The sequence below is a fragment of the Triturus cristatus genome, chromosome 4_1 (genome assembly GCF_964204655.1).
Source record: "Triturus cristatus chromosome 4_1, aTriCri1.1, whole genome shotgun sequence".
Classification (NCBI taxonomy): Eukaryota; Metazoa; Chordata; class Amphibia; order Caudata; family Salamandridae; genus Triturus; species Triturus cristatus.
In genome coordinates this window covers 4,155,753-4,175,951 of record NC_140585.1, presented here as the reverse complement: position 1 = coordinate 4,175,951, position 20,199 = coordinate 4,155,753, and the positions used below count along the sequence as shown (strand labels likewise).

The 20,199-nt window shown below is 46.6% G+C and overlaps 1 protein-coding gene across 1 annotated transcript in view; it reads right to left on the bottom strand.

Moving 5' to 3' along the window:
* Positions 1–258: 258 nt before the first annotated feature.
* LOC146839258 (NXPE family member 1-like) overlaps positions 259–20,199 on the bottom strand; it is a 297,941-nt gene continuing 278,000 nt past the window's right edge. The window contains exon 5 of the mRNA XM_085650333.1: positions 259–949. Coding sequence (XP_085506459.1) covers positions 414–949 — 536 coding nt within the window. The 3' untranslated portion in view covers positions 259–413. The remainder of the gene's footprint in view (positions 950–20,199) is intronic.

Genomic DNA, 20,199 nt, shown 5'->3' with positions numbered 1-20,199 from the left:
TAGGGGCAGATTTACAAGCCTCTTGCACCACTTTTGCGTCGCTTTTAACATGGGAAAAGTGACGCAAAAGTGGTGCAAGGGGCTGGTAAATCTGCCCCATAATATATAACTTTGCAAGCAGAGGCAGCCTAATAACGTCTCAAACATGAAACCAAGAGAGAACCAAAGTAGGTCCGAAAGGGAAAGTGCGATAGAGCGCTGCTGCGTGACGTCTATCCATAGTACAGTCACGTGCTGACTCTGCAATGGACCGAAAGTCTTCACCCAAAAATGTATAATAAATATGAATAATTTACCCAAAGAACCAATGTTTGTGATCCCCTGGTGCTGGTGCATTAATCCTTGTATGTATGTAAATTACAGAGTGGTCTCGGCCTCGTGTAAACGTGTGCAGCCCCAGCCTTCTGTCTGTTTCAGCAGATGTGTGCAAGGAAGTGGTTGACTTCACTTTGGATGACCGTTGGCGGAGGGTGCATGTCATTTGTAGCAGCCGCCACAGTCATGTCCCAAGCATCCACAATGCCAATGTTCAGACCCTGCAGCAGGGTGTTCAAGATTTTGTACTGAATGTAGCCGTGGAAGTCACTCAGAGGTTCGAAATAAACTGGATTCGAAGCAGTATTCTCAGTTTTGAGCACAACTTTTGTCTCTGGGCTTCTTAGCAGTAGCTGCTCTATGGCTTTGCGGACGCCGATTGCTCGCGCGATGAAGATGTGCAGAGGGAAGGCTCTGAAATGTGCGCCAAAGGAAAGAGTGAGCGCGGTATGTTTATTCCCTCCAATGTGATCGATCTGTTCAGGGATAGCCTTGTCACCCGCACATTTATGGAAATCCAGATATAGGAACGGAAGCCCATGCACTCGGAACTTGAGTTTTAGGTTTCTGGAAGGGTCCACCCTTAGATGTGTCTTCAGCCATCCGTCGCCGTAGAGCTCCAAATCCTTTAGATCTGAAATGTGAAAACAGGGCATTAATACAAGTTGGAAGCTATAGACTGAAACTCCTCCTGGCATGAGGAAACAAGGTCTTAGGCATTTAGGGCCATATTATCAAGCAACGGCGAACACCTTATCGCCGCTTTAGCGGCGATAAACTGCCGCTAAAGCAGCGATAATGGGCTTGATAATATGCCCTTGAGAATTCCCATAGAACCCCATGTTTGATGTCCTTCACACCAGAACCTTAGCTCCTATTGGAATTCTCAAGGGCATATTATCATGCCCATTATCGCCGCTATAGCGGCAGTTTCTTGGCGCTTAAGCGGCGATAACGTTATCACCGTTCCTTGATAATATGGCCCAAAGCAAGTTGTTACAAACTATTAGCTATATGGAACCGAAGGCTCCCGGAAAGTCGGAAATCAAGGCCTATTAAATAATAAGTAATTTAAAGGGAATTTATGTAGTGATCCCTACCATACTGCTGACTTTTCTAAGCACTGTCAGTAATAGATGTTATCATTACTTCAGTTGTGGCATTTTATTTATCTACCTACAAAAGGAATTCAAATTCATGATCTCTGGCATGCTGCATTGTGTCAGCAGCAATTGTTCAGCTCGCTGAGCTATCCTGTCAGATTGTGACATCGTTATTATCTATAGTTTTAATTATTATTTGCTTGAAATTAACATCCGTATGTGACACACAGAGGTTAATGAGCATAATACAGGTCAGAGATTGGGGCGCATAGCCCTGAAGGATGTGTCTATCTCTAGTCCCCGCATAGGTTTCAATAAGTCACATTGGGAGACTTTGCGCGAACAGCAATAATCGATTCCGCAATCACGAGCTATTCATTAAGTGCTATTCAAATAACTGGGAGTTCAACCAGTAGGATCATGCAGCCAACACAGAACCCTCTCCCACCAATCGCACCTTTCTTCCCTCACAAAGCAATGGCCTTCGTGGACCATGTGAGAGAAAAGCAGCGACTACTTCACACCCTTTGATAAACCATGGGCCTTCACAACACCATTCTCATTCATAAGAAGAGTTATGACTAGTTCATGTCCATAATCCCACAACACTGTGCACTCATTCACCACCAAACTATGACATCTCATCACCCTAAGAGAAAAAAAACATACCCTTTTCATACCCTCCCTCACATCAACGAACACTGACCTAGCCGTGTCTTCTCATGACACCTTTAAATCTTCTTATACACTGTTGGATATTGGGGGCTTTTTTATGAGAGCCTGCATCACTTGTGCACCATGTAAAGTGGTACATATGTGACCCGGGCCTCTCATTTCGATTTATGATGCCACTCAAAGCCACCCAGAGTAAGGCAACGCAGCGCAAATCGCCGCATCTACTTACTCTGTGTCTGCCAGGCATTCCATGTGCGTTGCGGGGGGCTTTCTCACGCATCACCCATGGAATTTAAACCTGCCCCAGATTTACCAAATACTGTAAATCTGGGGAAGATACACATAGGTGAGGCGTAACGAGGAGAAATATGTTCATTTCTCCTCACTTGTTCCTCTTTCGATGTTTCCTGCATGATGCAGCACACAAAAAAGAGGAACATACCTCGTGGGATTGTTTTGGAGCAGGAAGGTGCCCCTTCCTGCACATAAACAACCCTCCCAGCTCAGGGAGAAAGGACAGGAATGCACCAAGTGGGTTAAATCCGGTGCATTCCTGCTCTTCACTTTGGCATGGGGCAGTGCAGCAATAATCCCATAAATAAGCCCCGGGGTTTCTGACTGGCAGAGGTAGGCACCATGCCCAAGCAGGAACCACAATCTCAGTCAGGGTAAGTCAGATAAACACTAAAAAAGAGCACATGCTCACCCTCTGGAAGCCTGGCACAGAGCAGTCAGTTTAATCTAAAGAGGCAATGTGTAAATCATCTGTGCAACAAAACACACTGTAACAAATGAAAATTCCACAAAAAAGAATCCACACTAGTTTAAAAAACACAGACAATATCTTTTTAAGAAATCAAGAACAGAGGTACACAAATCCAATAAGTACAAGTCGAGTTATTAATTTTTAAAGATTAAAAAGTGTTATAGCACTTAGAAGCAATACGCTCAATTGGGGATTATCTGATCACCTGAACCGGTGCAAGTCAACCGTTCAGGCCAACCACGATGGAACACAGACCGTATATTGGAGCCAGGCTGTGTGAACAAACTACCTTGAACCTGGTCAAAACAGCGAGATGTGAGGCACAGTTGAGCAATGCGTCAATGTCGATTCCGCAGTGGTGGTGATGTACCAGTTCTGCAGATGAAGCGCCAAAGCTAAGGGGCATTGGTTCCGATGCAATGTGCTGGGTCTCTCCATGAAGTCAAGGGATGTGTTGATCTCTTCACACGGCAGCGTTGGCTATGCGCAGTTCTGATGCGTTGAGTTCTGGAGGCGATGCACTGGTTGCAAGTGCGATGTGCAGATCCTATTCCTGCAACCGGGTCGGTGCGCCATTCCGCTTCAAGTAGAATGGAGATGCATCGATTCCTCTGGTGCAAGTATCTCCATCCACTTCCAGAGAACCAGGCAAAGGAGCAGGTGTATAGACTTTGATAGCCCTGAGTCTCAAGCAGGAGGAGGCAAGCCAACAAGCACTTGGAGATCACTTTGGTTGAAAGGCATAGTCCAGCTCTGCTTCCGCAGGGTCAGAGAGCAGCATGCAGCAGGGCAGCACAGCAGAAAAGCAGGACTTCCAGATCAGCAGTCACACAGAGTGTCATTCCCTGTAGCAGCACAGCAGTTCTTCTGACAGAGGTTCGTTACATTTCCAGAAGTGTCTGATTTGGTGGGGTCAGAAACCCAATACGTATATCCATTTGAGCCTCTGAAGTGGGGGGTGACTTCAAAGAAGTATTTTTGAAGTGCTGTGTGTAGGCTGTGTAGGAGAGTAGGATCTACTTCACATGGGTACCCCCACTTTTTGCTGGTGTTTCACTGTTTTTCGACCTTAGTCTGGCTGTGGCTCTGCTAATCAGGACCACAGCCTAGCTGCCTCCTCTCTAAAATGGTTTCTATGTACATTAGGTACATATCTAATTGGATTCTGGAGTGCCTTATAAGCCCCCAGTATATGGTATACTATGTACCTAGGGCATAGGTACCTCAGAGGCTTACCAGGGGCTGCAGCATGTATTATGACACCCCTGGGAAGCACTCCAAAATGACACCACAGGTCTGCTACTGCAGCCTGGGTAAGGGTGTGCTTGCACCCCTTACTGTGGTATAGGCTACCTATATCACTACCTTGTACAGACACATATAAACTTATAAGCCACTCCTATGGCAGGCTTTGACAATCCTGAAGGCAGAGTGCTTGGTTTTATGTGAGTGGGTGCCCAAGCATGAGCTGAGCCCCTCTGCAGCTTTCGGAAATACTTCCTTATGGCTGTTCTGTGATGCAGCCGTAGCATATACTTTTAAGTGCATTATAACCTCTCAGTAAATGCTAACTTTGGAATGGCTGCATCATAACATGTCGTGTTTGGTGTCAAACGCTTTGGAATACTACCCCCCCCCCGTGGCGGGGGTAGCATTCCACCCTTCTAGAGGGAGAGACATGTTCGTTCACACTGGCTAAACCCAGTTAAAACTTTCCAAAGCCGTGGCATCACAAAACGGATGCCACAGACACGGGTCTGGCCTTCTGCTGCTGACCGAAACTCCAGCAGGGAAGGCCTGGACAATAGGTTTCCTGTCGAAGGGAGGTGTGACCACCTCCCCAGATGTGTATTGGGGCTGGGCGGGAGCGCTCTCTGGTGCTTTGAAGTCCTGCACTGGGGGCACGTTTGCTGTCCCTGTGCATAGCCCAGTTCAAACCGGTTGCAGGGGCTACCTGCCCCTGCTCTGGCGTGAAACTGGACAAAGGAAATGGGTGTAATCACCCCTCTTTCCAAGCCCGCCCATAGGTGGGGCCTTAGAGTTAGTCCATCCCCTAAACTTAGTATAAGTATAGGAATCCAGTCCCTAGGACTTTAGATTACCCTGGACAAAACTCTGCAACATATATCCTGGACCTTTGATGTTCTACCTTAACTAGAAGACTGAAGAGATCTCCCTTGGGGTCAAGGAGTGACTCCCCTGCTTGGCAGGCACCAAAGAAGCAACTGACCGGTCTGCATTCCTGAAGCTCCCGCCAGACACCAAAGTCTTTGCATCACCAGAGGTGGATTTCCAGACTTCCCTGAGACTACCCTGAGTCCACAGCAAAGCTGAGGCCCGTGGCTATCGTGGGTGACGTGGAACCGTGACCCCTGGGCACCGTGAACTTTTGCAGCAACACTATCTTCCTTGTCCTCCTTGAAGTTGTGCTTTGGGCTCCGAGTAGCCCCAACCTTGAGCACCTCCTGCACCAAAGATTGTTGGCCTCCACTCCACGAGTGTGAGAGTACCCAAGCACACGTAGAAATATGGTTTACGAAATTATTATGTAAATTAGGCATGTAACACAATAGACAAATCTCCGTTTCTATCTTTTGAATTTCTTCAATTTAATATTCTCGTTTTCATAGTGGTTTCACAGTCTTCACAGTGGTTCCCAAGCCAACACGTGTTTCGTCGCCTCTAGTAAAATCGTACATGCGACTTGTTCACGGCTGAACACTGTCTTGTAAATAATATATCAAGTATGACGGTAATTCCAAGTCATACATTCATGCGATGGGGGGGCAGGCCCTTGTAAGGTTTGTAATTCCAATTAACAGCGGTATTCGGAACTTATTAGTTCGAACCCCATCTCCGGATTGAAGAGAACGTTTCTGCGATGTGAAGCTACTAGGTGGGTGGTTCCTTGGGGTCCCAGCGATTCTACAGGCTATAGGCCTAGTGTCTATTCCAGTCGTGGTTCTTATACCACTTTTTTGGTTTATGGTTTGGTACGCCCCTAGGGCCCAAACATATATTTGTGCTATTACTGATAATTGCTGACTTGTAAACAAAGTACTTCGAATTCCAGTCTCATAAAGAGACTAGAGGGGTGTGTTTTATTTTAAATACGTATATTTTGGATATATACCTGGTGTGGTTGTCCTTTCATTTTATCATTTAAGAGATTGTAGACTGGTAAAACAAGCTGCCGTACATTTATTCAAGACTTAGCCTGAAGGCTGCTCTCCATAGCTACCACTAGGATAGCTTTCAATAAAGGTTGTCTTTAACCATTCAATATAAGGGGTTGTTTGGACTGATACAAGGTGCCCACTAGAACTAGTGAACAGCATATATCAGGCCACCTTCTCACAGGCACCCCCATTTGTTGCTCACTGATACTGATGTTGTTGACTGGAGGTTCACTAGGTCCCTGCTAAACAGGCCCGAGGGCCAGTAGTCAATCCCTAAAAATGCACAAATGCTCAATTGCAACACAATCGGCAAAGACGTTAGCACCCTAGTAAGTCTCTGGTAAATGATGCCCCTGGTACTCAGGGCATTGGTACTAAAGAGGGCCCCCAAGTGATGAAGCATGTATTGTGCCATCTAAATTGACCCAAACTCAAATTCCACGCAGACGGCCAGTGCAGGCTGCTTGAAATGGTATAAGACATTTCTAAAACACGACATTGCACAATCACTGTGTGCAATGCCCATGTACACTCCATGTACTATATGGAAGTCACCCCTACAGCAGGTCTTAGAGCCCTAAGTCAGGGTGCATTATATTGCATGTGAGGACATATTGTCAAGTTCCTCAAGCTGAAGTTCGGTTTCCACAGGAGCAGACGCTGGTTCTCCACTCCCCCACTCCGCTACTGCGAACTCCGTGGCTCACAAGCAGCAGGGAGGGGGAAAGGGGAATTGGACAGAAAAGAGAGACTGCACTGTGTCTTCTTCCTGGACTGGTCTCGAACTCCTTCGTCTAGATCCCTGTAACGAGAGTTAATAAACAACTGCTCCACAACTACTAACTTTAGAAATGCTAAATGTAGTCTTTCCACAATACCTGTCCTGACACAGTGGGTAGCTACTCTCTATACTCATTCAGCTGATGCTCTATTAGTGGATGAGCGGCTGTACTGATGGCGTGCAGCAATTCCTGAAAGGAAAATTCACATGTAAACCCAGTTAGCCAGAGACCCCCCCACCCGGACTCAATCTTACTACCTTTACCTGTCCACCAACTAAGATGATGTTTTATCTTAATGAAGTATATGAGTATGTAGTTGTAGAATGCTGCCTAATCTCTTTCTGGACTCTGCACTCCGAAGATGATGCTGGTAGGTGAATTCTCTTATATATATATATATATATATATATATATATATATATTTACAGTCGTAATACTTTGATCAAGCTGTAAAGTCTTTCCTTGATACAATTACTCCTCCTACTGTCTCTTAATTCTTTCTCTTTTCTTTTCTTTTCTTTTCTTTTCACAGGAAAGCAGAATTGGATTCTGGCTGACGAACTCTACTCTGCAGAGAATCTGTTGCAGGCCAACGTGCTGCAATTGCTGACTCAATAAAGGCTTACTGACTCACAGAGTTCCAAGTCACTGGATGATTTCACAGATTTGTTGTCACAGCGGGAAATATGGGAGAAAAGCAACACTTACTTCTCAGAATGTTCAAACTCTCACGACTTGCCTCAAACCCTCCTTACTTCAGAACTAAGACCTCTTGTCGTGTTCGTGTTTCTTGACTCTCTTCTTTTTTTTTTTTTTTTTTTTATAATATTTTTATTTAAGGATTTTATCACCCCATGTGAATTCCACAGGGCAGGACACATTACATAATAATCTTTAAACAATATATACATAATTTCTACATTATATACATAACACAATATCTATCAAATGTACTAATTTGCAGAGCATTCTTTCCACTTAGTTATGGGCTCCCATATTTGTCTGCCTAATCTCCTTCCCTTTTTCCCCTTCCTTGCATAGATTGCCATCTCCAAATTATAAGTCTGTGTAAACCGAGCTAACCATTGGTGAAAAGTCGGGGATAGGGGTGCTAGCCATTCCGCAGCAATACATAATCTCAAAGTTGCCATAGCAATAAATATAAAACAATCAAATTCAGTTTGCCTGCCTCCGTCATTAACTCCTAGCAGTATTATCACTGGTGTTAAACTGCACTCAATTCCTAATGACCTAGAGAAGAAGATCTCAATATCTCTCTGTGTTTTTTGCATATGCGGACATGTAGCAAAAATATGGACGATATCAGCCTCTAAACTTCCGCATCTCGGGCAATTAATGCCTGTTGTCCCTCCCCATTGCGCTATTCTAGCAGGCGTATAATACAATCTGTACAAAGTTTTGTAATGTTGTGCCTGAAGGGCCGCGGAACATAATATATTCTGTCCCATTTCTAATGAATCAAAGAAAGTTTCTTTGCCTACATCTAGATTATTTGCCCATTTTTCCGCCCATTTTTCTAAATCATCCTGCTTAGATTCTATCAGTTCCAAATATAATCTTCTAATTGTACAGTCAGTTCCTGCCTGGATAATCTCCATAATTGAGTTTTTCTTAAACCCTGCAGGCCCTCCCTTCTTTGTTTCAATATAGCTTCTAACTTGCAAATATTTAAAAGAATCTCTAGAAACCAATCCAAATTTTCGTTGTAATTCCATGAACTGCATTATCCCCTGCCCATCAATAATATCACCAATCTTGTTTATGCCCTTCCTTCCCCATTCTTTAAACACAGCATCAGAGAATATTTGTTGAGGAAAGGAGGGATTCTGTCCCATTCTTGTGTATCGATTATATCTCCCAAGCCCGACTTTCTTTGTAAACGCTTTCCATATACATAGTGCTGCTGTGACTGTCTTAAATCTAGTTCTTTTAAAATAACTCGAGTCCATCTGCTTCAGAAACCCATTTTCTGATACATCTCCTAATGCTAGGCCATATATAACAGTTGTACTGAGAGATCCTTGTCCCTCAGATTCTGCCCCCCCAATAAGACCTGACATATATTGCAGGGCAGCTGCCCAGTAATATAATTTTAAGTCGGGTAACGCCCATCCCCCCCTGCATCGTGGAAGTGCCATGAATCTCAATGCCCTCCTCATCTTACCCTTAGCCCAAATAAATCTATTTACGAGATTCTCTAAAACTTTAAACCACTTGTCCTCAAACATTAAGTCAAGTCAAGTCAAGTCAAAGATTTGTATAGCGCGCTACATACCCAGAGGGTCTCAAGGCGCTTGTAGAAGGGTGGGGAGTTACTTGTTGAATATCCACGTTTTGAGTTGCTTTCTGAATGCTAGGTGGTTCTGAGTAAGGCGAAGGTGAGTGGGAAGTGAGTTCCAGGTTTTAGCTGCTAGGTAGGAGAAGGATCTACCTCCCATGGTGGTTTTGTTGATGCGAGGTACATTAGCAAGGGCTTGGTTGGAGGATCGTAGCTGGCGGGAGGGGGTGTAGAAGGATAGTCGTGTGTTAGGCATTCGGGTCCGATTTCGTAGAGTGCTTTGTGTGCGTGGGTTAGGAGCCGGAAAGTGATCCTCTTATTGACGGGGAGCCAGTGGAGGTTTTTCAGGTGATCAGAGATGTGTTCTTTACGCTGGATGTCTAGTATGAGCCTGGCTGAGGCGTTCTGGATGCGTTGTAGTTTTTTCTGGAGTTTTGCGGTGGTGCCGGCGTAGAGGGTGTTTCCGTAGTCCAGTCGGCTCGTGACCAGAGCGTGGATGACTGTTTTTCTAGTTTCGGTAGGGATCCAGCGAAATGTTTTTTTGAGCATGCGAAGAATGTTGAAGCAGGATGAAGAAACGGCGTTGACTTGTCTGTTCATCAAGAGTGAGGAGTCCAGGATGACGCCCAGATTCCGTGCGTGGTCCGTCGGGATGGGTGCTATTCCAAGGGCCTCTGGCCACCAAGAGTCGTCCCAGGCGGAGGGGGAGGTACCTAAGATGAGGACTTCTGTTTTGTCTGAGTTCAGTTTCAGACGGCTGTGCTTCATCCATTCGGCTACTTCTTTCATTCCTTCGTGTAGGTTGGTTTTGGCCGTGTTAGGGTCTCTGGTGAGTGATAGGATCAGTTGAGTGTCGTCGGCGTAGGAGATGATGTTGAGGTTGTGTTGACGTACAATGGCCGCGAGGGGGCTCATGTAAACGTTGAAGAGGGTGGGACTGAGTGAGGACCCTTGAGGTACACCGCAGATGACTTCAGTGGCCTCTGACTTGAATGGTGGGAGGCGGACTCTCTGGGTTCTTCCGGAGGGGAACGAGGTGATCCATTCCAGTGCTTTTCCTTGGATTCCGATGTTTTTGAGGCGCTGTAGAAGGGTGCTATGGCAGACTGTGTCGAAGGCTGCGGAGAGGTCGAGGAGGATGAGGGCGACTGTGTCTCCATTGTCCAGTAGAGTTCGAATGTCGTCTGTTGCTGCGATGAGGGCGGTTTCGGTGCTGTGCTTGGCTCGGAAGCCGGACTGTGAGGAGTCGAGGGATTTGTTGGTTTCGAGGAATGCAGCGAGCTGGTTGTTGACAGCTTTCTCGATGACTTTGGCCGGGAATGGAAGGAGTGAGATAGGGCGATAGTTTTTTAGTTCGGTGGGGTCAGCTGTGGGTTTCTTCAGGAGGGCGCTGAGTTCGGCATGTTTCCAGCTTTCCGGGAAGGTTGCGGAGTTGAGGGAGCAGTTGATGACGTCTCGGAGGTGCGGTGCAATAATGGAGTCTGCTTTGTTAAAGATGTGGTGAGGGCAGGGGTCTGTGGGGGATCCTGAGTGGATAGAGTTCATCAGATGGATGGTGTCCTCAGTGGAAATTGGCTTCCAGTCGTTGAGGATGTTCGGGGGGGGTGGGGAACCTGCAGGGGATTGGGAGGCTTGGACTTCTGGTTGGTTGTCGAAGCTGTTGTGGATGTCTGCAATTTTGTTGTGGAAGAATGAGGCTAGGGAGTTGCAGAGGGCTTGAGAGGGGGTGATGTCGTTGGAGTTGGCTGAGGGGTTGGTAAATTCCTTGACGATGTTGAATAGTTCCTTGCTGTTGTGGGCGTTGTTGTCTAGACGGTCCTTGAAGGCTGCTTTCTTGGCATTTCGGATTAGTTGGTGGTGAATGCGGGTGGCGTTTTTGAAGGCGTCCTTGGTGCTGGTGGTTGGGTCTTTTTTCCAGGCCTTCTCGAGGGAGCGACAGAGTTTCTTGGATTTCTTAAGATCATCGTTGAACCAGGAGGCCTTCTTGCTGCCTAGTTTGATTTGTCGTTTTTTCAGTGGTGCTAGGATGTCGGCGCTGTTGGATAACCATTGGGTGAGGTTGGTGGCTGCTTGGTCTGGGTTTGAGGAGTGGGCGGGGGGCTTTTGAAGAAGCGATGAGGAGATCTGGTTGATGGTGATTTTGTTCCAGTTTCTTTGCAGAGTGGGTTGGGGGTGGTTGTTGGATGTGGGCTTGTTGTAGGTGAAGTGAACGCAGCTGTGGTCAGTCCAAAGGAGAGCAGTGGAGTGGCTGAAGGAAACATGCTTGCTGGAGGTGAAGATAGGGTCGAGTGTGTGACCTGCGATGTGGGTGGGGGTAGTGACAAGTTGTTTAAGTCCAAGGTTTGCGAGGTTGTCCAAAAGGGTGGTGGTGTTGCGGTCGTTGTTCTTTTCAAGGTGAAAGTTGAGGTCTCCCAAAAGGATGTAGTCCTCGGAGGGGAGCGCGTGTGGAGTGATGAAGTCTGTGTGTGATGTCCTCACTGAATTGTGCGCGGGGTCCTGGTGGCCTGTAAAGGAGGGTGCCTCTGAGTGTGGTCTTGGGGTCGATGTGGATCTGGAAGTGAAGGTGTTCAGAGTTGGCGAGGTTGACGTCTGAGTTGGTTGAGATACGGATGGATTTCTTATGGACGATAGCGATGCCTCCTCCTGTGTGGCCGGTACGGTCCTTGCGAATGATCTTATAGCCTTCCGGGATGGCGATGGTGATGTCTGGGGCTGAGGAGGCATTCATCCATGTTTCTGTTAGGAAGGCGACGTCCGGAGAGATGGTGTCGAGTAGATTCCAGAGGTCAGTGGCGTGTCTGTGGACCGAGCGGGTGTTGAGCAGGAAGCATTGTAGGTGGTTGGGATCGGATATCTGTTGTGTGTTCGTGGATGCGGAGTTGTTCTTGGTGCCGTCGAACTTGCAGGAGTAGCAGGAAAAGGGTCCATGGGTGTGTCCAGGAGCGGCTTGGATGCAGTTGGGGGAGCGGCCAGGGTTGAGGGCTAGGAGGGTGGTGGCATCGTAAGTAATGCGGGAGGGGTGGGCAATACGGGGACCAGGGGGTCTGGCGCTGGGCGCGGTCCAGGCGCGGACGGGCGTAGACGGGCTTACCTTTGGCGCACCTTCGGCGCGGATTGGGCGCGGACGCTGCGCGTGAACGCTGCGCGCGGGAGCAACTGTCATATATGGATAGTGGAGGGGGAGGGGCGAGGGCGGCTCAGCTGGGAGGCGGGGCGGGCAACAGAGGACGACAACAACAAACAAAATGGCAGCGGAGGGGTGAGCACAGCAGAGCGCTTGAGGAAAACGCGCAATCAGAGGGAAAGTTACAATGGCAATTTAAAAGTGCATACAAAGCAAAGCGGCAACCTAGGCAGACTGCAGGCAAAATAATGAGGCAGTTTAGAATACAAGCGAAGCACAACGATACCAAATGTCGCCAGGGACACTGGGGAGCGACCACTCAGCCCAAGAGCGAAGAGCGAGTCACAGCGCTTCTAGGTAAGGGAGCGCTGTTTGTAGTTTGTGGGAGGGCGGCTCAGCTGGGAGGCGGGGCGGGCAACAGAGGACGACAACAACAAACAAAATGGCAGCGGAGGGGTGAGCACAGCAGAGCGCTTGAGGAAAACGCGCAATCAGAGGGAAAGTTACAATGGCAATTTAAAAGTGCATACAAAGCAAAGCGGAAACCTAGGCAGACTGCAGGCAAAATAATGAGGCAGTTTAGAATACAAGCGAAGCACAACGATACCAAATGTCGCCAGGGACACTGGGGAGCGACCACTCAGCCCAAGAGCGAAGAGCGAGTCACAGCGCTTCTAGGTAAGGGAGCGCTGTTTGTAGTTTGTGGGAGGGCGGCTCAGCTGGGAGGCGGGGCGGGCAACAGAGGACGACAACAACAAACAAAATGGCAGCGGAGGGGTGAGCACAGCAGAGCGCTTGAGGAAAACGCGCAATCAGAGGGAAAGTTACAATGGCAATTTAAAAGTGCATACAAAGCAAAGCGGCAACCTAGGCAGACTGCAGGCAAAATAATGAGGCAGTTTAGAATACAAGAGAAGCACAACGATACCAAATGTCGCCAGGGACACTGGGGAGCGACCACTCAGCCCAAGAGCGAAGAGCGAGTCACAGCGCTTCTAGGTAAGGGAGCGCTGTTTGTAGTTTGTGGGAGGGCGGCTCAGCTGGGAGGCGGGGCGGGCAACAGAGGACGACAACAACAAACAAAATGGCAGCGGAGGGGTGAGCACAGCAGAGCGCTTGAGGAAAACGCGCAATCAGAGGGAAAGTTACAATGGCAAGGGATTGCTCTAAATATATATAAAAATTTTGGGAGGATCATCATTTTAATAATGTTTGTGCGTCCCATAATAGAAAGATGCAAATTGTGCAGTGTGTCCAAATCTTTTCTCACCTTCGAGATTATTGGGGCGATATTCATTTCAACAAGAGTTTCTAGGGCAGAAGTAATATTTACACCCAGGTATAGACCGGAGTCCACCACTCTATGATCCAGACAGTGCACGAACTGATTCTTAATTATTTGAGTTTTAGAGCTATTCAAAGCGTAGCCCGATAGTCGTCCAAATTTTTTAGCCTCAATCTCAATCTGTTCCATTGCCTCTGTTGGGTTTGGTGTTATAACCGCAACGTCATCGGCATATGCTAATATCTTACATTGTCCCAGACGTGTGGTTACTGGGACAATTCTTTCGTTTGTCTCAAGCCTGCGTATTAGCGGATCCATATATATCGCAAATAGCAACGGTGAACAGGGACACCCCTGTCGTGTTCCCCGTTTTATCTGTACCAGAGTAGTGTTGCCAGCATTAACTCTAATTGATGCTACCGGGTTTATATACAAAGCCTGTAGTGCCCTGACGAATCCTTCCCTAAACCCCACTTTCTTCAAAGTATGCCAGAGATAGTTCCAGGAGACGCGGTCGAAGGCTTTCTCTGCGTCTAAGAGCATAGCCGCAACCGGTTCTCCTGTAACTTCTCCAATATCAAATAATGTGATGACTGTCCGCGTATGATGAGTAGTACCCCTACCGGGTATGAATCCATGTTGGTTATCACTGACAAGAGTATGTATTAAACTAGCAAATCTCGTAGCTAGTACCTTCGAGTATATTTTAGTGTCCGCGTTCATTAAAGTTATCGGCCTATACGAACCTGGTTCGATAGATGGTTTCCCTTTCTTCAGAATTATCACAATATCCGCACCTCCCCATGACGCCGGTATAGAAGCTCCTTTTTGCGCCATCTGCACTGTCATCAGAAGATCACTACTTATCTCATTCCAGAATACCTTGTAAAATTCAATCGGAATTTGATCTGGGCCTGCTGCTTTGCCGGAGGGAAGATTCTGAATAGCTGTTATAACTTCTAATTTATCTATGGGCATCTCTAAAGTCTCAGCGTCACCTTCATTCAATGTTGGTGCTGATATCTCCCCTAAATATTTATCAATTGCCTGATCCTCTTTACCAGATTGCTCATCATATAGATTTGCGTAGAACTGCCTGAATACTTCACGAATCTCATCAGTATCTGTATGTAGCCTACCCATACTATCTCTAATTTCCCTAACTTCCCCTGTAGCCACCTTCTGCCTAGTGCGTATGGCAAGTGTACGTCCCACCCTCTCGCTAAACTCATGACATCTCTCTCTATTTGCCAAATAGATCTTAGCGGCCCTGTCTGCCACACTTTCTTCTGCTCGCAGTTTTGCCCTGGCAAGCTTAATTAGAGCTTGTTCAGGTACTTCCCCCAACAAAATACATCGCTCTAACTCCTTCTCGGCATCCAGAAGCAATATAGTCAGGGCTGAACTCCTTAGGCTCTCCTGCTTTCTTTTATACATACTATAGCTAAGAGTCTCTCCCCGGGCACCAGCCTTAAAGGCATCCCAGACCATCCGTGCTTCCACTGTCCCCCTATTAAACTCAAAAAATGTATTTATCCAATGTTTCATATGCTGAATATATTGTTCATCAGTAAGTAAACCTCTTTCAAATGTCCATACTCTATCCTTCCGAATCCCAGTTTTCATAGCAAAACTTAAAATCAAGGGGCTATGATCCGAGAATAGTCTAGGGGATCTTTCAATCTCTATGCTAGGGATCAATGAGTTAGTTACAAAATAATAATCCAGCCTTACATGGATCTATGCGGAACTGAATAATATGTATATCCCGCATCATCTGGTCTTAAACGCGCCCATACATCTATTAAAGCATTATTTTGAGCAAGACTGGATAAAGCTTGACAAACTCTTTTTTTCCTACCCCTATAAACCCCTGGCACCAGTCCATCTACCCCATTAATATTAAAATCCCCAGCTAAGATAATACACGGTGCCCAGGTAGCTATTTCCACATCCAAATATTCAAATATCTCTGGGTCATCATCATTTGAACCATAAATCGACCCCAACGTAATCCATTTTCCACTAAATAAACACTCAATCATTACCCATCTGCCCCATTGATCCTCCAACTTTCTCCTTATAATTACATCTTTTTTCCTTGATAAGATGGCCACACCTCTGCTTTTTGCCCCTTGTTTGGAGTATGCTACTACATGATAACCCAGCTGACCAAGGAGGTGTCCTTGTGATCCCATTATATGCGTTTCTTGTAAAAGAACAAAATCCACATTCATCCTCTTTAGTACTTGTGCAATTGCCTGTCTCTTGCGATAATCATTTAGTCCACATACGTTCCATGTAACAAATCGAATACTCATTAAATTTCTGTTACTTGACTGAGCCAATTAATCCTTCTATTTTCTTTAGAATTTTTCTCGATTTTAGTACTTAGCTGCACTCCTTTTTTCCAAATGTATGTCTTCAAGCCATCCATCTCTGCCTCTCTTTTTCCCCTAGATATTGTGTTGGTACATTCTCCCAATGTGTCTTGCCCTGTACCCGTGCTCCCCCAAACCCCCCCAACTCCCCCAACCCCCCAACCCTCCCGCGTAGACCCCTCCCTGTGAGCCCATCCCCCCTTACTGGCAAATAGGTCAATCCTGACCTATGCGTGACCGTGCGCTCGCATTTCGCCGCCCCCCCCCCACTCCCCCGTCTACTTTCTTCTTACTCAGAGTTTATACTACTGGTTATAACCCTGCCTTACATTTCAGCAATTATAACCACAAAACATACTATTCTCTTCCTGAGTTCTTGAAATCTATCACTTTCCAGCTGTACACCCACTCATTCTAATCTTACTTCGTTTTGCTACCTGCATGACCTTCCTGGCCCTTAGGCAGTTTTATTTCATTAAGGTATTCTTGAGCTTGTATTTCAGAATGAAATACCTTAAACTGACCACCAGATCCTACTTTCAAACGAGATGGAAACATCAAATAAGCTTCATACCCTAAAGTTTGGAAAGGTGTAATGAGCTGTCTCAACCTCCACCTCCTTTCCACAGTGGTGTGGCAGAAATCGGGCTGAGCAAAGAAGGTTATGTCCCGATATGAGCGCTTAGCTGCAGGTTTCGCTTTGCTCATGATCTCCTCCCTTAGTAGAAAATTCCCCACGTATATCAAAATTGCTCTAGGTTTATCAAAGGTTTTTCCCTTTTTCTGAAATAGGGGGAAGCGATGAACACGCTGTATCTCCTTCTCCCAATCCCAATTGGTTATCTCGGGAAGACCCTCTCTGAGCAGATCTATAACAAATGATCGAATATCTTGTCCTTCTTTCCCTTCCCCCACTCCCAACAGCCTAATGTTGTTGCGCCGGTGCCTATTTTCAAATGCTTCAAGTTTCCAAGAAACGTCCATTGCAGTTTTCTCCTGCTCAAGCCTGGTGCTTCTCCATTTGGCGAGCTCATCCTCCAATTTTCCGGTCCTCTCTTCTACCTCCACAACCCTGTCCACCATGTCTGCATAGAGTTTATTCACTTTGCGAAGTGAACCCTGTATATTTTTGTTAGCCTGTCTGGCCCTTCGGCTTTCAATCCTTGCCTCACCCTGCATCTGTTTAAGTGTTGAGAATAAAAGTTCCAAGCTAGGGGTTTGTATCTGAGCCTGTGCTGCTGCCTTATTTTGGTCTTGTGCTTGAGCCAGGCCTGATTGCGGTGGACATTGCGTATTATCTCCTTCCCCCTCCTGGTATGTCTGGGAGGTAGCTGAATAATCCCAAACCAGTTTCCTTGCCACCTCTGGGTGTAGAGGATCCTGCAGTTGCTTTAACCTATTACGCGCCCTCTCCTTAGCACTTTTTAGCTTTCTTTGAGAGGAGGTCCTATTTACTGTATTCTCTTCAGGCTCTGAGGTATCGGATCCTAGCTCCGATTCTTCTGTGGAGCTTCCTGAGGATAGCGAGCAGAGCCCTACATCAGACCCAGGAATTGAAGCCGAGTTATCCTCATCATCTTCGTCGTCATTAACCAAAAAAAAGACATCATCGCCCGGGGAGACAGGGTTGGAAATATTAGGGGCAGGTACCGTTAAGTTTAATTGAGCCCCGAGTTATCCTCATCATCTTCGTCGTCATTAATCGAAAAAAAGACATCATCGCCCGGGGAGACAGGGTTGGAAATATTAGGGGCAGGTACCGTTAAGTTTAATTGAGCCCCGAGCCTGACATCCAGCAAAGTTGTAGTTGATTTAACAATATTATCATTAGTTCCAGTGTCACTACCCACTACCTTTGTTTTATCCTTTACATGTACCTGCACACGCTCCTGCTCGCCATTTACAGCTCCTTCCTTACGTCCTGAATTCAACTTTCGCACCTCCTGAGAAGCTGAACCCGTTACATCCAGTACATCCAGTACATGCACTACGGGACACACATCTCTCAAAGCTGTAAAAGATTCCTGCTCTTTCAGGCCAGTTACCTGGAGATCTAGGCTCTGTTTAGTGCCCTGCGCCCCCGATTGTTCTGAGCTCTCATCCGTAATCCCAGGCTGCGTGCAGGTGCGCTCCGCTACATCCGCTATATCTGGTACGGCGGATAGCGGCTTCTGTAACTCCGACGTCAGTATAGTCACGGCTCCTGAAGAGGTAGCAAAGGACTCCATCAAAGTAGGCTGTCGTAGAGCTGGCTCCTTCTCCGTGCATCCATCTGTCCGCAACGCTCGATTCACTTTTCTTGCAAGTAAATCAACTTCCTTATTCTTTTCTTTATCTCGAGCTTTTCTCTCTCTCACCTCGATGTTTCCGTTTTTCTGACATTCTTCAGTTTTTTCCGATGCTCTCTCAGCTGCTCTCCTGTATTGCGCCTTTATTAAAGCTTTTGTTTTTAAACTTAGTGCTTCCAGCTCCTTAGCCTTCCTTTCAGCTTTCTGTGCTTTCGGTGCCATGGCTCCCAGGATATCTCTTCTGGACCATAACCTTTCCAGTCAACTAGGTAGAAAATCTTCCCTCTTTGTAGCCTAGAATCAAGAATTCTCTTCACCTCAAATTCCTCACTTCCCTGCACCAAGACAGATGAGGGAGACTTCTTGACTCGGAAACCCTCAGGACTACGCTGGAGCAGGGAGACATGGAAAACCGGATGAATCTTCAACCTAGGTGGAAGACTAACCTTAACACTGACAGGGTTCACCATCCGGTCTACCCGAAAAGGGCCCACAAATCTAGGCTGGAACTTCCGGTTCCCCTTCAGGCGTAAATTTCGAGTTGAAACCCAAACCTGATCTCCCTTCTCATAAACTGGATTTGGACGCCTCTTCTTGTCTGCCTGCTTCTTATAGGAAACCTTAGCCTTAGACAAATTTCTGGAAGCTAATTGGTAGGCCAAGTGTCATTCTTGAACTACCGTTTCCACTGCAGGAACATTACTGATTTCTTTATCTACCAGTGTGTTTGGATGCCTTCCTGAATTCAAATAAAATGGGGAGTAACCGGTAGAAGCATGCTCGGCATTATTGTAAGCAAACTCGGCTGCCCAAATCAGGTCTGGCCACTCTCCTTCCTGATCCATCAAGAACATGCGCAAGTATTGCTCCAATTCTTGATTTACTCTTTCCGTCTGTCCATCCGTCTCTGGATGGAAACTGGTACACAGACGAGAGTCAACACCCAACCTCTTCAAAAAGGATCTCCAAAAACTAGAGAAAAACTGAGGGCCCCTGTCAGAAATGACTGTCTTTGGAACACCATGTGCCCTTACAATGTGTTGTGTGAACAGTTTGGACAGCTGAGTGGCATTGGGAAGAGCTTTCAATGGGACGAAATGGCTCATCTTGGAAAAAAGGTCCACCACCACCCAAATGACTGAAAGACCTCCGCTAGACGGGAGATCCACGATGAAATCCATAGAAATGGTATGCCAAGGGTATGGGGCTAGAGGCAATGGCTGTAATAGACCTTGAGGAGCCCTTCTAGGAGTCTTTCCCTTGATACACAACTCACAAGTGGCTACATACTGCCGCACCTGAGCTTCCATTGCCGGCCACCAAAACTCTCTTCGAATCAGCTCCATAGTTTTCTTCACACCTTTATGTCCAGCCAGTGGCTCATCATGGAAGTGTTCAATGATCTGTCTTCGCAATTCCAGATCCGCCACAAACAACTTGTCTAGATAATAGGGCCTTCCTTCTTTGACTTGGAATTCTTTTCCCTTGGCAGTCCAATTCTTCACTTCTTCTTGAGACTGCGAATCACGTAGTTTCTTTTCAATGTCAGCGTAGGTGAGAGTTCCGATTATTCGATCTACAGGAATTATTACTCCTTCTTTATCTTGACCTCTTCGCTAACATTCAAACGAGATAAGGCGTCCGCCTTTCCATTTGCTGATCCAGGCTTGTAAGTTAAAACAAAATCATAATCTGCAAAAAATAGTGACCATCTCAATTGACGTGGTGTAAGGGTGCGAGCAGACTTCAGAAACTGAAGATTTCGATGGTCCGTGAAGACGGTCACCACGTGCCGGGCACCCAATAGATAATGTCTCCATTCCAAGAACGCATCCTTGACTGCCAGCAGTTCCTTATCCGCGATGGGATAATTGATTTCCGCAGCTGTTAACTTCCTGGAACGAAAGGCTACAGGATGTAGCTGGCCAGTCTGCTTATGGCGCTGAGACAAAATTCCTCCAATGGCCAAGTTGGAGGCATCTGCTTCCACAAAGAATGGTTC